Source organism: Octopus bimaculoides, chromosome 3 (assembly GCF_046866305.1).
Source record: "Octopus bimaculoides isolate indiv1 chromosome 3, ASM4686630v1, whole genome shotgun sequence".
Lineage (NCBI taxonomy): Eukaryota > Metazoa > Mollusca > Cephalopoda > Octopoda > Octopodidae > Octopus > Octopus bimaculoides.
This window is the reverse complement of record NC_142930.1, coordinates 10,515,214-10,539,762: the sequence shown is the minus strand read 5'-3', so window position 1 is coordinate 10,539,762 and position 24,549 is coordinate 10,515,214. Positions and strand designations below refer to the sequence as shown.

Below are 24,549 nucleotides of genomic sequence, written 5' to 3'. Positions count from 1 at the left end.
CCTGAACTTTGAACTATTTTATTATAAAAATTGATAAAATTCTGTAGAAATGGAGAGATTGCATTGACATGAATAAGTATCCAAACTTTCAAACAATAATTCAATGTTCTTCTAGCTTTGAAGCATTTTGTTGTTATATTTCCATTAGAAACACTTGACTTGGCAGATATATCAGAGTCTGTAACTACTTTTGTTTTGCTTAAAGTTTGATCCCTCTGTACTTAGAATTATTACACCCCTATTTTGAGGATGTATTGCCTTTGACAAATAATTCAAATAAATTGCTGAGTCATTTTGCAAAATCTTTAGCTGTTTCAATTACAAACCTTTTTCCAATTTATCCAGTTAAAAGTGTGATACTGGATATTTTTAGTTAATCAAAACAAGAGAGCAACACACATAACTCTTGCAGGTTTTCCAAACTTAGTGGGATTGATCTTCAGTTTGATGCTCTGTAAGTTAATGTAAGTAGCATAAAGCTGGGCCGAGAGGGAATTTCAGAAGGTTGTATTTAGGAGAATGATAGGGAAAAGTCTATAGTGTGATTGGGAGTTGAAATACAGTAAAAACAATAAGAGAAGGAAAGATGAGTGTTTCAGCTGAGTGGAGGTAGTATGCAGTTTGTACAAATAGGAACAGAGATTGTAGTAGTAGTAGTAGTAATAGTAGAAGAGACAGAGAAAAAACAGTGAGTCTGGCCCAGTCATATTGGAGATTGATATATTCATAACATTAGCATGAGAGATCATCAAAGCTAGCAGTTGTAGCAAATATTTTTTAGGAGCTTTAATTGTATGTGGTTTGTGTGCAGAGGTGTGATATGTAAAGTAATATATTATTTTTGAAGGAAGTTTAGGGTTTCAGTTTATGGAGGTACTGCAAGTTTGGGGAGAAGAATTAGCTGGCATACAGATAACATATGTAAGAATGGTTGAAGAGTGAAGGATATTCTTTTTTATTTCACAATATTACTATAGCTCTCAGTTTAAGTTGTTGTGGTACCTTACAAATATTATTATCATTATTTCTGAATGAAGATGATCATAGTTGAAAACTAAAGCAAAAGAAAGTTTACTGTGGTAGAAACTTTGGAAGAGAAGAAACATACACATCTGTTTTGAATGGAGTGTGCATTTATGTTGAATGACTAATTGCTGTATGAATTTATATAAAAAAAAAACAAAAAAACAATAAGCAATGATGTTTTTACCAGACAAAATTCAATCAATTTTATTTATGGCTAAAAAACATAACTTTGTCTTTCGAAGTAGCTTTTGCAAAAGCTGCTCGAATGCAAGCAAATACAATTTTTGGTGGTTGAGAAGCATTGACAGCTTCATGGATACCTTGTTTACTGTAATATTCTACTAATGGACTGGTCTGTGAATGGTAACTCTCAAGACGCTTTTTTAGTGTTGCTTCATTATCATCAGCTCTTGTGATGAGAGATTCACCGGTTACCTGGGTAGAGAAAAAATACAATATTAATATTAGTTTATAAATTCAACACATTAAAATTTCTTAATTCCCTAAACATGTTCAATGAAGATTAATAAAACTTATAACCCAGTTTAATGACAAAAAAATAATACATTATATTTGACAAGGAAACTTGAAAATTTGATAAGAATCTATGCTAATATAAACAATCAAATCAACAGTCTCTTTGATAATGTACAGTAAATGTTTGGATAAACTAAAAAAAAACAAATCTTTATCATTATCATTGTTCAAATATACACTTTCCCATGCTTGGATGAGTCAAACAGAATTCAGTGAGATAGATTTTTCTGTGGTGGGATGCCCTTCCTGTCACCAACCCTCACCTATTTCTAAAAAAGGTAATATTCCCCATTGCTGCACATGTTTACATGGAAAAGTGGAAACTCCTTTACAACTATCTCATGACATCAAGACACATACACACACAATGAGTTTCTTTCGGTTTCTAACTACCAAATCCACTTAAAAGGCTGAGGTCAGCCTGGGACTATAGTAGAAGACAGACTCAAGGTGCTAAACAGCTGGACTGAACCTGCAGCCACATGGTTTGGAAGCCAACTCTTAAATCATGTGTTGTACAGCTGCCTGTATTACAAAGATAGATAAGATATTCTAACTAAAAAACATAGGATGGAAAAGAAAATGTATCACAGTCTAGGAAACCTTTGATAATCAGGACATTTAAACAAAAATAGAGTGAACATATGTAAGAAATGTTTATAAGTAGAGATTGATTAAAAGTATCTGGATTAAAGTACTAACGAGTACAAAATGTGTAAACAAATGGATCAAGAATGAAAACATTACTTGATTACATTAATCAAGCATTGATGACACAACAAAAATTTGCACATAAACTGTAAGACAAATGATATTTCATTATTACTATCACGTATTATCGTATTGCCATTCATCATAATCGTTTCTTGATTTAAGATAAATTAATAGGGAATTTAGAAATAACTGATGATGGAACTATTCTGATATGTGCGTTGTATTGTAATCTAAACTGGTGTAGTATTTGGATTTAGCAATGGAACTACATTGTCTTCACTGTCTCTTCTATAGAGTAAAGTAGTGGTAGTAGAATCTCATAAACAGTGGTCTAGCTACCTCCAGTTGTGTGACACAATGAGAGATCTTTTATATTGCTGGTTGTCTTAATAGAAACAGCATCCCTCAAATTATATTTTACTATTTTTAAAAAAAGAATGTTGGACAATGTAGTCTTTGAAATGCAAAAAAAAAAATGAAATAGTCATAGCTGGAATGTTAGGAGTGTAATTTGAGAGAGATTTAGATGCTATTTTTAGCAGAATATTAATTGCAATTTTTCATGGTTCTATAAAATATGATCAAAAATAAAATGATAATTAGAAAACTTACATCATCAATATTATCCACTTTAGGAGGATTAAATTTTACATGATATGACCGCCCACTTGCAGGATGGATCCTTCTTCCTGTGATACGTTCGATCAATAAGGAGTCATCTATAGAAAACTCAATCACAGAATCTAATGCAGTTTTCCGCTTTGTCAGTAAATTATCAAGCTGAAAAATAAAATTAAAAAATAAAGTTACATCTGTCTCAATAATTTTAAATGAATTTTAGGAGTTTCTTTGATTATTTGTTTAGAGCAATTTAGTTATTCTGTTGTTTTTAGTCTTTTGGCTTGATACTTAGAAATAGTAGGGAAGCAAAAAGTTCATTAGACTGAGAAGAAATAATAATGTCCTTAGCACTTTAAACTTGCTGGCTTGGAATTCCAGGGCCACAACTGTTTGACTACATCTCACCAGTCTGGTATTCCATTATGCCACTACTTCTGTTTGCTACTATGATTTACATGAACTTCCTGCACCAATCAGCAACTGTTTCACATTGAAAGACACTGTTGTGATTTTTACTAAAGTTTATGAGAGATCTGAGTGACAGATTTGATTTTAGTGATAACAAGGGGTTCTCAACGCCTCTGATTATAACCACAAAAGTAATTTCAAAAGCAAATATGATATGGTAGATGGTGATAACAAGCCACAAGATGTTCCTATACAAAATTTACAGCCAGCTCATGATAGGAAAGCGAAGGGACCTGCTCAAAGGTGGGGAGAAAGAGGCATTGTGATGTTACTAATGCTTACCTTTGGGTTAGTAATACTGACGGTTCTTTTCTGATGATGATTTCAACTCTACTGAACATCCCAGGCTTAGAAATATCCTAGGCAACCTTACTGCAAGGTCAGATAATGTGGATTGGCTTGTTGTTCTAAATGCATACATTGTGGCCACTGTTAGTTGCTACTGGTGTCAAAGCAGCTAAGCCTAATAATTATCATGTAAAGAACTTTAATTTAGTAACTGTGGTGAAGATGAAGCCTATATTGATCGCAGAATTGCAATAGAAATCTAGCACTTAAAACAGATTATGATCAATGCTGGTGACAAAAAATTAACTTCATCATCACTTCAGGTTTCAATAAAATATTTGTCAGAGACTGATTCATGACCATCTGAAGTTTTCTGCACTGTGTAAATGAAGATGAACCAACTGTTGATAAAGATAATAAAATCTATAAATCTAGACCTGTGTTCAATTACATTTTGGAAAAGTTCAATCATTATTACACACCAAAATAGAATCTCTTACTTGATAAGGGAATGACCCTCACAAAAATTTCTCAGTCAGTAAGACAATAACAAACCCATCCACTGGGACATAAAAATCATATCTTGTTTGTGATAGTGAGAATGGGTAAATATGTAATGCTGAAATACACATTTGTAGGGTAGTCAATGCAAAAGAAGGGGATAATCTTGGAGTGACTGGGAACTTTGTCTGCCTACTCAAAGCATTTCATTATCAAGATTAACATATGTATTAGGACAGATATCAATTTGGAATTGAACTAATCCAGTATTTGGACAGGTGCCACAGCATTACATTGACACCAATCAAACCAACAAAGGCTAATTTTCCCCAAAATATAATAAAGGCAAAGGCTCAAATAACAGAGAGATGGAGGGGCCAATTGAGGTACCTCATCATCTCTCTGTTCTTTAGTTCTCCACTCACAAGTGTATCACAATATGATGCTAAGAAGAGTGCCAGTTCTATGCCCAAAACTCATTACTGCATACAGTAGGTACCTAGAAGGAACAGACAAGAATGATCAGATGACTAGTAAATATCACTACAAGTGGCTTCACAGGATGATGGCATGAGGACACTTACATTTTTGTTGTATACTTGAGTATATATGTAACAATTTTGTTGAGTATTTTAATCACCAACACCTGTTGACAACACCTTCACCACTGTTAAGGATGTTGGCCTGCATTCAGTAGAGAGAACCACCATACCAATACAAACAGCTTATATGTTGTCAGCTCAGAGGCCAAATGCAGAATACAAGGATTTTCCAAAGAAGGAAAAGAATCCTGATATATTATATCAGGATTATTATATCCATTGGCAATGGATATAAATCTGTTGGAAAGGAATACTGGATGTAATTAAAGAGAGAAGATGAAAGGAGTAAGAGAAGAGATGTCTAATTACAAATGAGACATAGCTTATTTAATTTATTAACATTTTCTAAGGTTTAATTGATGAATGTCAGTTTTTCAGGGATTTTCATGTCAACGCTCAGGAATGGAAATCACACTCAACAGAGGGTCAGGAACCAAAGAGTTACTCATCTTAGACTAAGGCATTCTATTACTTAACCAAGAAAGCAAATAGGATATCAGCTGCTGCAGGTTGTTGGGTACAAAAAAAATTCTTCAGTGTGTGTGTGTGTGTGTGTGTGTATAGAAAGAGAATAAGAAGGAAGATAAAAAGTAAAGAGAATAGTAAAGCAAAGGAGATAAAAGAATAGAAGGGAAAGATGAAGTGAAAAAGAGATGTAGATCACTGTGGAGTAATTGTTATTTTCTATTAACGCTTAATTGTTCACACAAATTTGAATGGTCAACATCAATGAAACTAGAGAAAATGAAAAGTGTTAGAATGGACTGAGGCAGGGAAATATTAGGTGAAATGAATGTTCTCTAATATAGATAGCAATAATGATGACAAAAGGAGGTGATGAGGAGTTGAAGAAATTACATAGACATGTATACACTCTCTGAGTGGTTGGCGTTAGGAAGGGCATCCAGCTGTAGAAACTCTGCCAAATTTAGATTAGAGCCTGGTGTTGCCATCCGGTTTCACCAGTCCTCAGTCAAATCGTCCAACCCATGCTAGCATGGAAAGCAGACGTTAAACGACGATGATGATGATGATGATGATGATGTATACAACATTAACCCTCCAACTCACTATCACTTCTAAAATATTTCCTGCCTCTAGCACACTATAGCTGCTGAGACAACAAAGGTACGGCTAAATAGTGGCCTGCTAAGAACAGAAGTTTTAAGTTTCCTCAAATCACACCTAAACCCTTCAGCAGTCAGGTTACTTTATCAAATGTAATGATTATTTATTCACAAAGTTTTAAATTAATCATGTATTATCATGTAGCTTTTAGATTTTAATGATGTCATTGTTTAGTTTTAGGATGAAAATTGCAGAGTAAATATGAGAGACCAAATCTGCCTTGTTTGAACATAAAGCATATAGTATATTTGGGCCTGATATAGTTGGTTTAAAGGGTTAAAGGAAGGATGTGTTGGACAATGTAATCCTGGTTATAAAAAACTGGAATGGCCTACTCAATCATAGGGTTAAACAACAACAATATTACAACTAAAAATTATAATCATTATAAATCATTATAATTATCAACATCATCATCAGAAAAAAAAAAAACGGAGGAACTGTGAATAAACAGAACAGACACAAAAAACAATATACATAATTTAGATAACTAAAAAGAAAAAATGCTTACTGCTTCTGCTTGGCTAACATTCCTTGGAAATCCATCAAGCAAAAATCCATTTGCACATGCTTCTTTATCCAAATTCTGACTGATTATTTCAATGACTAAATCATCACTAACTAGTTTTCCCTCATTAATTACAGTTTTAATTTGTTCTCCAAGCTTTGATCCAGAGGCCACCATAGCACGTAACATATCCCCTAAAAAAGCAAATTTTATAAACATTTAAATTTTACAAACACACAAGACAGACAGGTAGATACCTGTAAACAACTTTATCTCTTAAAAATTTCATATTGCATTATTTTCATAAATGCAATGTTATATTTGTATACTGCTGCAGGTGTTGTGTTGTAAACTTCAACCTGTAAACACAACACTTAATTTTACTTGTCGAAAACTAATTAGGAAATTAAAATAATGAACTAATTATGACTAGCTGTAACTTGCTATCATTAAAATTTCATTTTTATTAACAAAACATTTTCTACATATATTTTCCCATGCTGGATGTCCATACTATTGCTGGGTGGGAGACTTAACCCACTGACTGGTTTAATACCCAGATGGGGTACGCTGGGTGCCTTTAGCAGAGTCTATTCTGTTGCAAGTGTTTGGACTAAGTTTCCAGTTTGAGGACATCTTCCTTCTTCTCACCTTCAGAGGCCCTATCACAAGTCATGGGTACTACCTTACATCCTATCTAAAAGATAAAAAAAAAACTCACTCAACTAAGAAAAGAGTGAACAGTATTTTGTCAATGAAGCAATCTTGATAAAAAGTTATGTACACTGCTCAAGGGCACATAACTGCTGAGGCTAGTAATCCAGCACCTTATCTTTACAGCTTTTGTGCTTAAAAGTTGGCAAAACAAGGTTGTTTCTTATCAAATTACTTTCTCCCCACTGAAAAAGTGGTGATTGATGAATTGACTGGATTTAGATTGCCTTCTCTTCTATTACACTTATTAGACTAAAGCAAATCATGAGGGGAAAAAAGCTCTCAGAACACAACGAATTGTCAGTTGCACTTTATGAACTTCATATTACATCATCATCATCTCCACAGTGTGAAACTGTACTGCTCTGGTATACGAGTTTAACACTTTGCAAATGACTGATAAATCACTGTCACCAAATAATTGAAGTACTGGATTAACAACTATTTTCAAGTAGTTGATTTAATTCAACATAATTTTACTAATTGCGAGTAAAGTGACTTCTAAGTCTTATAAGGGAACATGCTATAGTCAATTACTTTAATCACAATGCAGAGGGACAGAGTGATTGGCCGTGAGAGTTGACAGTAGTATGATAGATAAAGCAAGGCCCACATTGTGTTACCATGCAGCAGTATCATACAATCTGTTCTTCACTCAAAGGAAAAAGCTTTTTACAACCAGCAGAGGTAATAATTCTTTAAAATCTTTTCAGTTTGTTCTTACCTGGGTAATATACATTCAGAACAACCATTAATTATGTCACCTTGGCAACAAAAACTATTAACTACTTTTAGTGAGCTTTCTGAGCATTTAAAAGAATTTATTTCTGGTGCACTGTTAGTGCTTATTGTCACTGTTGCATGTGTCACATACAAAGCCCACCTGTGATTCTGATACACCTCTTGTGTATGCATAATTTACATTAAGTATAGCATGCAGAGTTCCTACCAACTGAGCCAGACCATTTTCCTTGACAGTACCAGGGTCCTGTTTTTTTTTTACTACTTATTAGCACCATAGTCTTTGCTAAGTTTATCTTAAAGTCTCTCAATTCTAGGTTTTGCTTTCATATCTGGAATTTCTTCTCTAACTTTACTATAAATTCAGTAAAAAGAACTAGATAATCAGCAAGTAGGATTTCTCAAGAATCGTCAGCCTCAAGTTCCTCTATTGAGGGCCTGTAAATTTATGATAAATTGAGAGGGTTGAGGACTGTGCCTTGATAAACTTCTACCTTCATGCTAAAGTCATTATGACCATCACTTTACTGACATCACCTTTGTATATAGTTTGTACAGCTTTCAAAAGCCATTCACATACTGACATGCTGACAAATACTTAGTGGTTTACTCTTAATCAAAAATTTCTCTTGCAGTTACCTCATGAGAAGATGGCATTTGTGGTACCCCTTGAGGGTATAAAACCAAACTGCATCTTATCTAGGTTAGTTCTGTTCCTAATCAATTGTACTATAACTCTTTCCTTGAGCTTCGTAGCCTGATGCAATAACTTGATGGCTTTGTAATTTTTTCTTGCTAGTAAATATCTCCTTTACCCTAGTAGCAGCTCACATTCACATTGGTACTGTTATACCAGTCAGTGGGCACAATATTTCCCTGTGTTACCTGATTTGTGACCGTTTGGCATGTATCCCATTTTGCCCATCTCAGTGACTATCCCAGTTAGTCCAGTAGCTTTTCCTACTTTTATATCTAATCCCTATCTACCATACTGTTGTCAATTTGAGTTGCTGTTCCCCCACTTGGGTCAATATTATAGCTTTATGTATGTGTGTGTATATATATATATTCATAATTGACAGGGTCCCCCGATCCCTTATCTGGTGGTCAATGAGGAAACTAGGGATAGATGAATGGTTAGTGAGAGCTGTGCGAGACATGTACAGGGAAGCTGTCAGTAAGGTGAGGGTTGGCAATGAGTACAGTGAAGAATTCCGGGTTGAGGTAGGGGTCCACCAAGGTTCAGTCCTCAGCCCCCTCCTATTTATCATAGTCCTCCAGGCGATAACACAGGAATTCAAGACAGAATGCCCCTGGGAGCTCCTCTATGCTGATGACCTAGCTCTAATTGCTGAGTCACTATCAGAACTAGAGGAGAAGTTTCAGGTGTGAAAGCAAGGATTAGAATCAAAGGGCCTAATAAGTAGGAAAGTAGGCAAACCACAAACCCCTTCAGGTAGATGGCCCTGCTCGATCAGTAGAAAAGGTGTAGGTAGAAACTCTATAAGACGATGTCCCCAGTGTAAGCTACGTACACATAAGAGGTGCAGCAATATGAAAGGAAGGCTAACTAGCAAGATAGTTTTTGTATGTGGCAGATGCTCAGGAGCAATAAACACTGAAAATATGCAGAGAACTACTTCTGCCACATTCCAGGGAGAAAAACTAGAAGTAGTTGATAGCTTCCGTTACCTAGGTGACCAAGTCAGTAGCGGAGGAGGGTGCGCTGAAAGTATAGCTGCTAGAATAAGAATAGCCTGGGCAAAGTTCAGAGAGCTCTTACCTTTGCTGGTGACAAAGGGCCTCTTGCTCAGAGTAAAAGGCAGACTGTATGATGCATGTGTACGAACAGCCATGCTACATGGCAGTGAAACAGGGGCTGTGACTGCTGAGGACATGCATAAGCTTGCAAGAAATGAAGCCAGTATGCTCCAATGGATATGTAATGTAAGTGTCTCTTCAAATTGAGAATTGTTTGCAGAAAACAGTTATTTACACTCAAGTTAACCTTGGTGAAGCAGTTGTGATGGAAACCTTCCATCAGCAATCATTTGCCTTTTCATGTATCAAAGATATAACCTCTAATGTATACTTCCAAGTGATTGATTTTGGCACTATGTATTTGTAAGTATAAACTAGAGTAATCGTACAGAAATTCGAAGTCAATATTCTTTTCTACTCTAGGAACAAGGCCTGAAATTAAATCAACCCCAGTATGGAAGGGGTACTTAATTTATCAACCCCAAAAGGATGAAAGGCAAAGTCAACCTTGGCGGAATGTGAACTTGGAATGTAAAAACAGACGGAAATTTGGAGTCAATATTGACTAATTGATGAATTTGTAACAGATTTGATCATTCAAAACATAGATTCAATTACTTAAAAGCTGTGATAGAAAAATTTATAATGGAATAGATTTTAAATCAGTTAATTAGTTAATAGGCAAAGCACACAAGAAAATTATGCAAATTAACTTCAACTTTAAAAAGAGGAAAAGGCAAATTCAAACCTTCACAACCATTAATTTCTAGCTTTAACACATACTAATAAACAGCCATTTCCCTAAACTTGGAGAATTGGCTATAACCATTGCCTCCTACATCCAATGCCTTGTAAAAAAAAAAAAAAAAGCGCCCTTTTAAAGCCTAGCCAGGCTCATGGGCCCGGTTTCCCAGTTTCAATGGCGTATGTGTTCCCCAGCTGGATGGGACGCCAGTCCACCGCAGCGTTACTCATTTTTGCCAGCTGAGTGGACTGGAGCAACGCGAAATGAAGTGTTTTGCTCAAGAACACAACGTGTCGCCCGGTCCTGGAACCGAAACCACAATCTTACAATCATGGTGCTGACATCCTAACCACTAAGCCACGCGCCTCCACCCAATGCCTTGTGCTTAAGCAAAATACTATTCACTATTTATTAGAACACCACTATGCATTTGAAGGAGCTAAAAGACACTGCCAGTAAAATCAGGTTCATAATTGGAACAGCAGATATTTGATTAAAGATAAGAAAAAACCCCAGCATACCTGCAGCTCTATTGTCAGAACCACTTCCTTTATTTGGCTCTATGTCAATAAAAATAATACCGAGGCAGGCTTATGTTGCAAGAAAGATCTTCCAGCCAAGACCAGCCTACCTTTTATTTAGATAAAGTATATAACACTATGTAATCCAATTTCTTTTTTGATACAGTAATTTAAAGAAGATCTAGTGCTGTTTCTTGATTGGTCTTACTGTTAGATCTATTTTATAACTTAAGTGAGTTTACCATTATAAAACAAATATAAATTCTAATAAAACATCTGATATTAGTTCTGAAAGAAGCCCATTGTGTATATATAAATGTTTATGTTTGTGTGTCTGTGTTTGTCCCATCCACCATCAATTGACAACCAATGTTGGTGTGTTTACGTCGCCATAAATTAGTGGTTTGGCAAAAGAGACCGATAGAATAAGTACTAGGCTTACAAAGAATAAATTCTGGAGTCGATTTGTTCAACTAAAGGTGGTGCTCCAGTATGGCTGCAGTCAAATGACTGAAACAAAAATAAAAGAATATATTTGAATATATAAAGATCTTACCAGTTGATAAATGACACACTTTATAGTGATCCGCCAGTAATGGAGCCTAAAAGTAAAAATTAACACTGTTTGATGAAGTAATTAAAGTATATATTGAGTTAAGCATTCTCATAAGACAAAATCAAACTACAGAACATGCCAAATGCAATATCATAAAATATAAGATATTTATATTTATTCAAGGAATATTTAGACTAGTAATTATGAGCAAGCGGCTAATAGAGCTTCTGCTTACTTATCAAATACATAACAGCTCATGTTTACGCTTCCAATTCACTCACAATTAGGAATCTCAACAACACATTATTACTTTCCTTCATTGTTACAGTTAATGTTTGCATTCTTCTATGCCTTCAAGTCAATGCTCAATAAAATTAAACACTAATCTTACCAGTAACAATAAAATAACTGCTGTAAGACTATGAAAGCAAACAGCTTAAACAATAGAGGTAAAATGGTTCTGAAACTCTCCTTTGTTTCAGCTCTCCATTCAAAGAGATTTACTAATGTATGTGAAGAGCTTGTCATTTAAACTTTCCACACAATCCATGTCTATAAAATTCAGAAAGCAAGTTTGGGCAAATAAGTAATAAAACTTCAGGGGATCTTGAATTAATGGTAGAATAAAACAAGAGATAATCACAAACTAGGATACTTTAATTCTATCATCTTAAATGTAGAAGAAAAGAAAAAAGTATGGAGTGGTTAGTAAAATATAAAATGTATCCAAAAATACAAATGAAAGGAGTGACTGTGTGATAAGAAGCTTGCTTCCCAATGACATGGTTCCTGGTTCAGTCCCACTGCATGGCACCTTACACAAGTGTCTTTTACTATAGCCTCAGGCTGACCAAGGTAGATTTGGTAGATGGAAACTAAGAGAAGCCCTTTGAATATAAATCTGTGTGTGTGTGTTTGTATTTGTCCCTCACCATTACTTGAGAACTGGTGTAGGTGAGTTTACATCCCCATAATTTAGCGGTTCAGCAAGAAAGACTGACAGAATAAGTACCAGGCTTAAAAAATAAAGAGTACTGGGGGTCGATTCATTTGACTAAAATTCTTCAAGGCAGTGCCCCAGCATGGTCACAGTCTGATGACTAAAACAAATAATAAAATAAAAGAAAAGAATAATGCAAACAGCAAAATAAGTTTTCCTGATAGCTTACAATCTTCATCTTTTACCCTTTACTTGTTGCAGTCATTAGACTGGCCATGCTGGGGCACTGCCTTGAAGAGGTCTTAGTCAAATGGATCTGCCTCAATACTTAGGGTTTTTTTCTTTAAAACCTGGTACTTATTCTAAGGGTTTCTTTTGCCAAACTGCTAAGTTATGGGAACGTAAACATACCAACACTGGTTAAGAGGTGGTGGAAGATAAACACAGACACAAACACACAGATATATTTTCTTTTATTCTTCTACTTGTTTCAGTCATTTGACAACAGCTATGCTGGAGTACAGACTCAAAGGACTTTTAGTTGAACAAATTGACCCCAGGACTTATTTTTTAAGCCTAGTACTTATTCTATTGGTCTCTTTTGCCGAACTGCTAAGTTACTGGGATGTAAATATACCAACACAGGTTGTGAAGCGATGATGGGGAGGACAAACACGGACACAAAGACATACACACAAATATATACATACAACAGGCTTTCATAAGGCTTTGGTCAGCCTGAGTTTATAGTAGAAGACACTTGCCCAAGGTGCCACACAATGGGACTGAACCCCCAAAATTTATAGTGAACCAATAGAGTTTATAAACTCACGTTAGCTTGCTTCCATTCTGTATTTGTTTTTTAACGCAATAATAATAATAATAATAATAATAATAATAATAATCACTTCAAATTTTTGCCAACCTCACCTTACTGACAATAATAATTATAATAATAGTTTCAAATTTTTCCACAAGGATAATCATTTTGGGGGAGGGGATGAGTTGATTACATCGACCCCAGTGTTGATCTGGTACTTATTTTATCAACCGCAAAAGGATGAAAAGTAAAGTTGACCTTGGTGGAATTTGAACTCAGAATGTCGTGATGGGCGAAATACTAATAAGCATTTCATCTGGCGTGCTAACAATTCTGCCAGCTCGCTGCCTTAATAAGAATAATAAATGAAGTGCTTATGTTCAAGAACAAACATTGAGGACAAACTATGAGAAGTGCAGAAATGATAAAACAACTGAGCGCGACAAATTCAGAATCTGTGGTGAGAGAAGGCTGAAACAATGTTGCACATTGTTAGTGAATGCTCAAAATTGACACGAGTGTAATAAGAAAGGTTACATAACAATGTGGCAAGAATGATCCACTTGGAGCTCTGTGGAAATTATGGCCTAGAAAGATCAAAGATATGGTATGATCAAATCCCAGGAGTTACTGAGAAAGAGGATTGCAATGATTCAGTGTGACCATCAAATTAGACATTGGAAACCTGACATTATTGTAGTGAACAGAAAGGAAAAAAAACATGCCAGATAACTGACATAGCATTCCTGGTGACAACAGGATCAAAGAAGAAAAAAGGGAAAAGTGAATAACTACGATAAACTGAAGTGGGAAATATGCAGGTTATGTGCAATGATGAGAGTGAACTTGATACGAACAGTGATTGGCACACTTGGAATTATTAGTACCCAACCACCAGCACGGCTCAAAAAGATTGGTACAAATGTAAAGATAGAACACCTACAAAAATCATCATTGCTTGGAACTGCAAGAGTTCTCTGCAGGGTTCTTGAAGTATGATCAACGAACAAGTGTTGCCTTAGTCTGCTGGCTGTGGGCAGTGGACACTTTCCATCATACCCAGTAAAATAAGCTGAGAGTTTTCATCAAAATAATGATAGTAACAATGATAACAACAACAATAATAATAATAATAATAATAGTATCTGAAACACCTCAGACCAGTTTAACCTTTTTGATATCAACTTGCCTGAAACCATCACAGGTTCTATGATACAAACTCATTTTAAAATGATCTTTATCAAAACCTTTCATCGAAAATTTCTTTGCTAATTTATGTTCCAAACACCAGCTTAAAATAAAGTTATTTTAATAAATTCTTCATTATTTAAAATTTTAATTGAAACAAATGAAGAGTATTTCAACAGAAATATGGTAACAAGAGGCTTAAGCAAATCAAAACTTATAACGAAATGCTGATGAGAGCTTCTTAAAACAAGTTTAAAAGAAAGAAAAAAGGATGAATACTTTGAGCAGCTCTTAACCACTCCAGCCCAGTCAATCCGTATTAGATTTGGAATGTGCAAAGGATGAAATGAAAAAGACAATATCTTCCCAAAACAGAAAGTAAAAAGGACTAAGCACTAGCTTCAAAAACCACTGGAAGTGGATATTAAGAGGTTTCTTAATGTTTCACCACAATCTTTAGGGGGGGGGGACGACAAGAATACAAGCACTTGACATGTAGAAAATAAGAAACTCTGATGAAATTATCAAAACAGAATATATATATATATATATATATATATATATATATATATATATATAAAACAGGAATCTTTAGCCAAGCAGACTAGAGATAGAAGTCTAATGACTTGACTTAGGGGTTGTTATTGTTGTTTAACTTCATGTTAGCTCATACCAGATCTATGAACATCCTGGCTTTTTTGTGTATTAGAAATACATTGTGAAATGTGTCCAGTTCTTTTTTTAAAGATAAATGAGTGTAATTTGGAGAATAGCTGACTGTTACTTTTAGTGTTGGGATGTAACACAATAGCAATCATGGGCAAACTGCAGTGTATGGAACTTTCTGAATTTTTTTTCTTTCTTTTAGTAGTGCAGCCTGTCTGATGATGTATCAGTCCCATTTGGCCTGCTTCTTGAAAAGGTTGCCCACACCTGTACTATAGTAACAAGTAATATTTGGCTAGTGATCATGTGATCAGTCAGTTAACAACCTTCCAGTTACTGTGCCCAAATATATGGGTGTATTAATTTCAGAATACTACAAAAATGTCAAATGGAACACTGATCAATAAAAGCAATTGTTTAACTATATTTCATTTGAAAAATCATAAAATATTATGACAGCATTGTAGATGACACAAATGTCATATTAAAAATCAGTAACTTAACAGTTTTTACTGTCATGCTTGGAAATGATTAATTATGATACACTAACTACATTTGTGGGAGAAATTTCTGGATTGTTTGTAAATATTTTACACAGGCAGCAACATATGCAAAAAATTTTCAAGTAATTGGCATTTCTATCTACAGCTCTTTTTCTATATGGGTAAACTGCTGCTATTTAATCAAAACAGGCTTGAGCTAACCATGATTTGCCAATGAGGTTCAATCAGAGGGAAATATAACCATAGCTCTCCTTTTGTCTGCAAACAATTAAATTTTCCTGTGAGCATGGAAATATATTTTGGGAAATAAATTCTTAATTTTTTAAAATTATCTCTCTGTTCAGTGAGAGTTAACAATTACTGCTGAGTCTTTGGTTTTTTTTTAAGGAAATAGCAATTAACCCTTTTGTTACTGTATTTATTTTGAGATGATCTGTGTTTCTTTCAATTGCTTTAAATATAACAAAGAATTTAGTACAATAACTTAGTTATCATTCAGCTAGTGTTAGGAGCATAAATTGTGACTAAGGTTTGGTAGAAGATTTTAATTCAAAACTTATGAAAACAAGTTATTTGTACTTTAAGGACTTGTAATTACATTTAAAAAATTCTGTTAGTTTAGATTTTGCCTGGACAGTTAAACCAGATTGAGCCATTACAAATAGTTCTGGGGTTTCTATTTGTACTTGGCTTTCATTTTTGTATTCCATAATCATCTTCAGATACCGAACAGGTATAAAAACATATGCTGTCAAATTCTTTATGAAATAGTACTCTTCTTGTAGATTTGATCATGAAATGAGCATGTTTTATAAAACATAATCAGGAGATCGCAACAAAATAGTTAAAAAATCTGCAGACCTAGCAGTTGCAAAGGAAAATAACCTGGTTATAAATTAACTTTGCAAGATAATGCAAGTAAGCTGTAGTGATCAGACATACAAGCATTCACAAAATAACATTAATTTTATCAATTTTGATGAGTTCAACATTCCTTGAGGTCTAAAATAAAAATACTAGATACAATAAGAAATGTAATTAAGAGCTGTATTTAACAATTAATAACAAGGTGAAATAAAACTTTATTGTTTAGTTTAAATACTATTCATATGGCCTTAAAGTTTGAAGAAAATCAAAATAAATTTCAAAGTTTCATCAACAAGTGATGTTAAAGAAACCCCGAAATACGCTAGTTAATTATTAACACAAGACTGGAAATATGGTCTTGTCAATTTTGGTGGTTCTGAAAGCAATTTTTTTGCAAAAATAATTGATAATTACCAATTAATTAGCATATAATAAAATAATGAAATGTAGCAATAAGCAACTCAGAAGTAAACACTAGAATATAGCTAAAAGGCAAAATTCTCTGTAAGAGGAGCTTTGTCTTTTTTTTTTTTTTCAATCTATAGAGAAACAGCTAAACTAGCCCTGTTTGTAAGGAACTATATAGGTTACATAAAAATATATATTGTCATCTAAAATATTAGAGCTCAAAGTTTACCATTCATAGATCATATGTGAATTCATTCATTACAACTTAATAGATATAATTCAAATTTAAAAGATAATCATACATGTATTTAGGTCATACAGTACTTGAGAAATATTTGCTAAAAGAACAATTGTAAAAACTATGAACACCCAAATCTGAATTATCTATGTTTAAATATGTTAAAGGTTGCTGATTATTGTTTGGAACAAGAAGCAGGAAATTAAAACAATATGATGTAACGACCACCTGCAGAAAACATGTTATAACCCCTAATGGATTACAGATCACTAGTCATTGTCTGATATGTTAACAGCTAGCTACGCACTCAGACAATCTATCCTTCTTTTGTCAATTGATTATAAGTCATATGGAAGAAGTGAGTAGAGTGAACTAACTCAATCAGGAACTGAACTCAGATGCAGACTCACTTTTCTGGGAATGTCACTACTTCATCAAATTTATATAATAATAAAATAGAGCACAACAAAAGTAAAATGAGCTAAGGGAAATAACTCAACTTGATCAATAGCATTAATTTAGATAAATACTTTAAGAGGTGATGTACTGATATAATTTCATGAAATTAAGAATTAATTTTACAGCAAATTTATTTACACACTTCTGATCTGTAATTGCTATCAGAGGGACAACTTTGAACATGTTTCAGTCTTAGTGGGCCTCATCAGCATAATATAGCTACTCAAGCCTGTTTTGATCATTTGAGAAGAGTTTTTACATATAGAAAAAGTTAATTTTAGGACAGTAAAATGTGCATAATTTTTTTTTTAAATGAGCAAAGGGAAATAACTCTAGTGGATCACCAGCATCCTTTTTATGTTCATTTTCTCCTGCTTGCATGACTTGGCCAGGCCTTCTCCAGCATAGCAGCTTGCCACTTGTTGCCTTCCAATGTTATCTACTTAATGAGACTGAGTCTGTTGAGATGGTCTTCAGTATGTCCTCCCAGGTTTTTTTCCACAGCTACCTTCCACTTGCATGCATTAATACTTCTTTGCTCAGCTGTTATCATCCAAACACATTAAATGTCCAACCTACTATAATCTTTTCTCCTGAGCACAACATTTGATTCCTTATATCCAATTTTTCTCTCAGTTCATTTGTACATTATTCATGTACTTTAACATTACACACCCAGCTGTGCATGCTATATTTTTTTCCAGCCTCTGCCCAAAGCTTATATTTTGCTTACTATGCAACATTACACTTTATACACAAGCACCATATGATTTACCCTTTATTCAAACAGAGAATCTCTCTCTTGCTAGTAGACATGAATTTAGATAAATATGTTAAGGTAATGTACTGAATGGAATAGATTGTGAGTTAAGTCTTTTGTAGGAAATTTGTTGTCTCAAAACACTTGTATTCTAGATATTTCAGCTAGCTATCGAGAACAGGTGTCAGACTTGTAATCACCCAATGATAATGTAAGGTTACGCAACTGATTCTGTCACCAATATTTTTAACTTGATCAAACCTATATGGTTCTGTTGTGCTTTTAAAATTTTATAGACAGTGGAGGATGGATAATCTTCCTGATCCTTACAGGCCCTCCCAAACTGATACAGTTGATTATATTTGGATTAAAGTTTTGTAGGCTGACAACCTTATGAAGCAAAATGTGATGCAAATGGATGAAGATAGCTGATAGCTGAATAAAAAAGTACTGATCACTTAGTGTAAATTGAGCTTAAAGTAGAGGAGGCTGATGAAGATATAGGACAAGCTTTTTCCTAATATCACTTCACTTTCTTACTACCTGAATGCATTTCTTTTGTTATCCATCCTACCTTCTTTAATACTGTCCTCGATACCCACTTTTTGCATTGATCACCTTCAACCACATCTCTCTCTCTCACTAGTCTTTTCCCTACTTAAATAAATAATAAATGCGCCCTTTTAAAGCCTAGCCAGGCTCATGGGCCCGGTTTCCCAGTTTCAATGGCGTATGTGTTCCCCAGCTGGACGGGATGCCAGTCCATCGCAGTGTTACTCATTTTTACCAGCTGAGTGGACTGGAACAACATGAAATGAAATGTTTTGCTCAAGAACAAAACGCGTCGCCCGGTCCAGGAATCGAAACCACAATCTTACGATCATGGTACTGACACCCTAACCACTAGGCCATGCGCCTCCACTTTTCTCTACTTACTGTACCTTTATTACTATTCAGCCACTCTTCCTACCTTACCCCGAACTCATACGTATCACTGGCTATCCCCACTCTTAATCCACCATAAACTACATCCATCTCTCAACCCCACTCAATTTCTACAGGTGTCATCTACTCTCCCCTACTTATTATCCCTCAACACCTGTTCTTCATTATATTCATCCCTTAACCCATTCCCTATCTCTAACTCCCCTACATACTCTTACAATCTCAACTCACAAACACTTCCTATTCTCCTGTTCCCACTCACATCTACTCCCTTTCAACTTTGAGGATCCACCATGACAGCTCATCACCACTATTTTACCTCTTTCTAGTTCCACTCTGGTTATTCCCACCCTTTCTTCCACAAGTTGAGTAGCCATATAGTTCCTCTACAGCAAGAAACCTCTGTTTTGAACATTTCTCTCATACATTATTCCACATCTCCCAGCCTTAATGCCACCTCTATCTCTACTGTCACCTCACTCAGTCGAAGATCTTAATCTTGCAAGATGTGTGGCAATCTCACAACTGCTGGTGCACTGAAAAAAAAAAAGCACCCAATACACACTGTAAAGTGGTTGGTGTTAGAAAGGGCATCCAGCAATAGAAATCATACCAATGCAGACATTGGAGCATTATGTAGATCTCAGATGCATTGGATCCTGTCAAACTATTCTACTATTTGAAATGTTTAAGATTTATCATGTAAATGTAATTTGAAGCTGTATTAAATTTCTACTTCAGTTTTAAATGGATAAAGTGTACAGATTAATTTTCAGTTACCATATTTATAATTTACATTTTAATATTTATAACTTTAAACAGGATTGCTTTTCTAATTAGAAGTAAAAATTCAGTACTGCAATACACAGTATATTTGTTAAGAGTATCACTGACATAGGTATAAATCTTTGAAAGATGCTATTAAAACAAGTCTAAATATTTATAGCAGCTATGGGACCATATATACTTGGATGTTTTCATGCATATACTAGGTAATCATTAGTATCACTGCTGTAATCCTTGTTTTTTTTTTACTTTTCTTTTCTTTATTCACCGAACACATCATTTGGGGTTCTGCTACTGATACAGCATTTAGGATTGTATTTTGAATTTCGGTTCCTCAAAAATAGTATCTGGTTGAAAATATTCGACATAAATATATATGGCATCTATGCAGTGCAGTTGCTACACACAGCTCATTTAAACAGCATCCAAAAGGCCATTTTGACAAAGATTCACTCACTGACATGCTATACTCGCTGGCTCACACGCAATATTTCTTTTCTATGCCTTTCCTACCACTACAACTACAGCTTCTGCACTGGACTAGTAAACTGCATACATTCACCCGAACTGGTTTCTCTTCTTTTCATTCAAAATTTCTCTCTCACCACCGGATGTCGTACACAACACATTTCCTAGTCAATCCTTTTCAAATTCCTCTGGAATCCAACCGACACTCGTGTCACGTTTATTTTATTTGCAAAGGTTACTGAGAATTTCAAACTAAACATGGACTGCATCGAGTTTACTCGTCCAGAAGGGCCGGCTGAAATCATCGGCGCTGTTTTCTTCTTGTGACTAACGATAAAAATAATTGTTTGCTATCTGTATATTGTATGCCGATTAGAATAATCTGTGTAGGAACTTGGTAGGGTGTTAAAAGATTAAGCTATATAAGTTACGAGGAAAGCATATCACCGGTGTCTATCTAGATTTCTTGATGTAGACGTGTAACCAAAGTAGAGGCTCCAAATAGCATCATTCAATATCACAGACAGAAAACTAAGTGACGACAGTCGTTTACATTAGCCCTGATTGAGCAGAACTATGAACAAAGGCGCTCCAAACACGACCATCACATCGTTTTAGGAACTACATTATTCGAGATGTTTTTTCTTTTGCTAAGACAGGAGGGTGTAGATTAAGAGATTTGGCTGTTATTTCTAGCAAGTCGAGCAATCCAGTTAGTTCACAGCGAGTGTTCCAGCGTGGCGATAGTTTGCAAATACATCTGTATATTCTCAATTATTTTAATTTTATTTGTAGTTTTGAAATGAAAAGAAAAAAAATCGAGTTCATTTTTTTTCCTTGCCTTCCCAAAACAGTTTACTCAGAACAACTAGTAACTTAATATGTTCTAAAATATATAAAGTTTAACGATCCTATATTTTTAGAGAAGGAGACATGCATGCCCTTCTCAAGGACACTAGCGGCACAAATCATGTGAAATAAAATGGCTTAAAGTGATAATCAAGTCGCGAGGTTGTTTGCCGTAGAATTTTACTTTGGAGCCAACGAAGAAATCTCTAGATGATCAATCAACGGCTAAAAAATAGCAGTCAAATCTCCCTCGTATCAGAACTAACTGTCTTTCCATAAGGAAGTGACACATTATACAATTCAGTTTACATACTCCTAAAAAGATGATGTAGCCATGACTGGAATGTCTTTGATAACAGGTCTGCTCAATCAAGGTTAATCTAGGACTAAACAACCTTGAAAGTGATAAAAAAAACAACAAAACCTGTTCAAAAGATAGGTTTTAAAAAGGTAGCTTGTCGACCTACATACTTTTAATTCATGTCATAAAATAAGCATTGATAATATACATGAGACCTACTAAATAGATTAGATATTAAATTGGTCGTGTCATAAAAACATTAATCTGATATTAAGTAAAATGAAAAAAATGTTGTAAATAATATGTTTAAAAAAAACATTTGAATGTCGTGCATAAATTACTTTCTAAGTAGTAGTATCTAGTAGAATATGTATTTCATTAATAAATAATGATAATTTCTATTTAAAAATTAATGTTAAAGGTTAAAAGGTTAATAAATTGAAATATATTATCAAAACTATAAATATCTGTTTTGAAATTATGTTGCTTCATCTATATCTACTAATATAGTTAATAATTATCGATTTAACTTTTCAATAAGAAAAGGACAAACAGGTTATAAAGGTTGTGCTATTTTTGAACAGAAAAACAGTATTCTTCGATTTTAGGCTTTTAGAGAGATAATTGCTAAGATTGGAGAGAATATGACACGTCCAGGTTTTTTTTTTTTTTTTTTTTGAGTAGATGAAACTTCAAATCGGAAATAAAACAATGTTGGCGTGCTTATTGAGACGATATTGTTTGAAGCATAAGAATGTATTATTTTAAATATATTCAGATAGAAAACGCCCTTCACAGTAAGTGTATTCTCACTAAACTTCAAAAACAAATCACGCACGTAGGTCAACAGTCATTTATACTAAATCGATTTTTCCAATAAACATGTTTCACAAAGATTGTGGCGGCAATATCAAAAAATTCAAATATGATAATTAATTCTTCAAAACAATTTACTTTTATAGGATAATATATTTTTATTAAACCATAAGTAAAAAGGAAAACATTGGAAATTAAAAAAAAAAAAAAACTCACTTGAGTTCCTTTGCCAGAACCTGGTGGCCCAAGTAATACAGCCTTTACTCCTGGCGTCTGCTCATCTGGTTTTTCAGCAGTCTGTACATTTTGTAATGGGGCCATTATTTAACTTCTCCGCCAAATCTTTTAAACTCGAAGGAAGGGAAGGAAATGATTTTAAACGATAAAGCAGTCAGAGATGTAATTTTTAACTTTTGCAGTTGGACCCTGCCGTCAATAAAAAGATACGGAGAGTGCTTGAAATTAACGCATGCGTGATTGTTATGAAAGGGACATAATTTACTTCATGTAAATTTATTTAGGTCGCTTAATTTTTCTTGTTCAACGCAAAACTGGTTTTTGAGACTAATTATTCAATGGACTTTGACAATATAAAATAAATATTTTCCAATAAGTACAGTCTTCTCTTATCAAAAGTAAATATTAAGATAGTTGTTCTGTAGGCAATTTTATAGTTATATGGTTATATTTGTTAACGATCACAAATATTGATTTTTCATATAACCATAATGTCTGAGATGCGCTATTATAAGAAAAAAAAACAGGTTGTAATTTTCTACTGCATTAGTAATTGAAATAAACTGTAATAGTAGTTGTTGTTTAGTCCTAGGTCAACTCTGATCAAACAGAACTATGACCAAAAAGCTTCTAGCCGTGACCATCCTGCCTTTTTCTTAGATGAAGGGAACCAAAAACCGTACCATCCAACGTTTCCTTTTCTGTTCTGTTAACTAATTTGTATTACCAGAATTGCAGGTTATTGGCGGATTAGACTGTATATTAGTTATACTAATTCTCATTCTCATCAATTTGTAGTTGCTAAAGGTTTCTGTAACTTTGGATTGATTGGCAATGATCTAGTTGATGTGTGTCTTCATTTAGTTTTAATTTGTATGAAGGTCTAAGACCAATTGATAATTTCAGGACATCTATTGCTTAAATTCCTTCAACTGAAGATAAAATTTGTCCTACTAGACCAGTGGTTATTCAGTTCAAAAACGAGATTTATAAGGAATTAATAAGATTATAGAATTAGGATTACATTAATGATAATAATGTCCAGGGTTGTAATATTGTAATAATAATTGACAAGGTTGAAGACCAGACAAATCTTCAATTTGATCTGTTAGCTGTTATCCAATGGGCGGAGAAGCATAATATGCAACTAAACGAGAAAAAATTCAACCTAATCCACTTCAGTAAAGAGACTGCATTCCAACAACCATACACTCTTCCGTCGGGCGAAACCTCGTGGCATCTAGCACTGTTAGAGATCTGCGTGTTACACTGAATTGTTTCATTGAATTGTTCAACCTATAGCTTTTGAGACACACTGTTGGTGCTGGACTGCTGACAAGAAAATTTATGACTTACTACAGTCTCACCTGACTGAAGTAACAGATTATGCTCAGTCAGAAGCGTACTTAGCTGTTCCAGTGCTCCAACCCCGCAATCACGCTTTAATATTTTGGAGTGCCCAAGAGCTGACTGTATCTCTCCCAGGTGGTGCTATTAAATTAGATATGTCCTTGTCGAACTTCGGCCGAAACTTATCTAAGTAATCTGTATGAAGGTGTTAAAAAAGCACTGTTCGTTTAGGCACGACAAAAAGATTAGAGGCTTCTTAGGTGCGCAGATTATAAAGTACTCTTAATCATATACAGACATTTAAATTTCCATCTCTGAATATAAAAACCATCTGCATGGAAATGAAAGGTGCCAAGTTTTTCTCCATGGTTGAACTATTATCCCTGTACTGGCAAATCGACCCTGATGAACAGATCAAAGATGTATGTACAACATCACTCATGGTCTTCCAGGGTTGACAGATTGCAAATATAAGTTTTTATCTCCATATATAATATATAAAATTGTACTACATCTT

The 24,549-nt window shown here is 34.4% G+C and overlaps 1 protein-coding gene across 1 annotated transcript; it reads right to left on the bottom strand.

Moving 5' to 3' along the window:
* Positions 1 to 1,198: 1,198 nt before the first annotated feature.
* LOC106883940 (adenylate kinase 2, mitochondrial) lies at positions 1,199 to 24,156 on the bottom strand. The gene is made up of 5 exons (XM_014935090.3): positions 22,662 to 24,156; positions 11,432 to 11,477; positions 6,397 to 6,587; positions 2,890 to 3,057; positions 1,199 to 1,461 (listed from the first exon to the last, which is right to left on the bottom strand). Exons 1-5 carry the CDS (start codon positions 22,764 to 22,766, stop codon positions 1,231 to 1,233), a joined length of 741 nt encoding a protein of 246 aa, XP_014790576.1. The 5' UTR covers positions 22,767 to 24,156; the 3' UTR covers positions 1,199 to 1,230.
* Between the last annotated feature and the right edge of the window lie 393 nt (positions 24,157 to 24,549).

Excerpts from the sequence above, each read along its gene's own strand:
- LOC106883940 (XM_014935090.3), bottom strand. The coding sequence starts at position 22,766 with ATGGCCCCATTACAAAATGTACAGACTGCTGAAAAACCAGATGAGCAG. Across the intron at positions 11,478-22,661 it reads GTTCTGGCAAAGGAACTCAA|GCTCCATTACTGGCGGATCA; the intron begins GTGAGTTTTTTT and ends TTTTACTTTTAG. Across the intron at positions 6,588-11,431 it reads AGTGTGTCATTTATCAACTG|GGGATATGTTACGTGCTATG; the intron begins GTAAGATCTTTA and ends TTGCTTTTTTAG.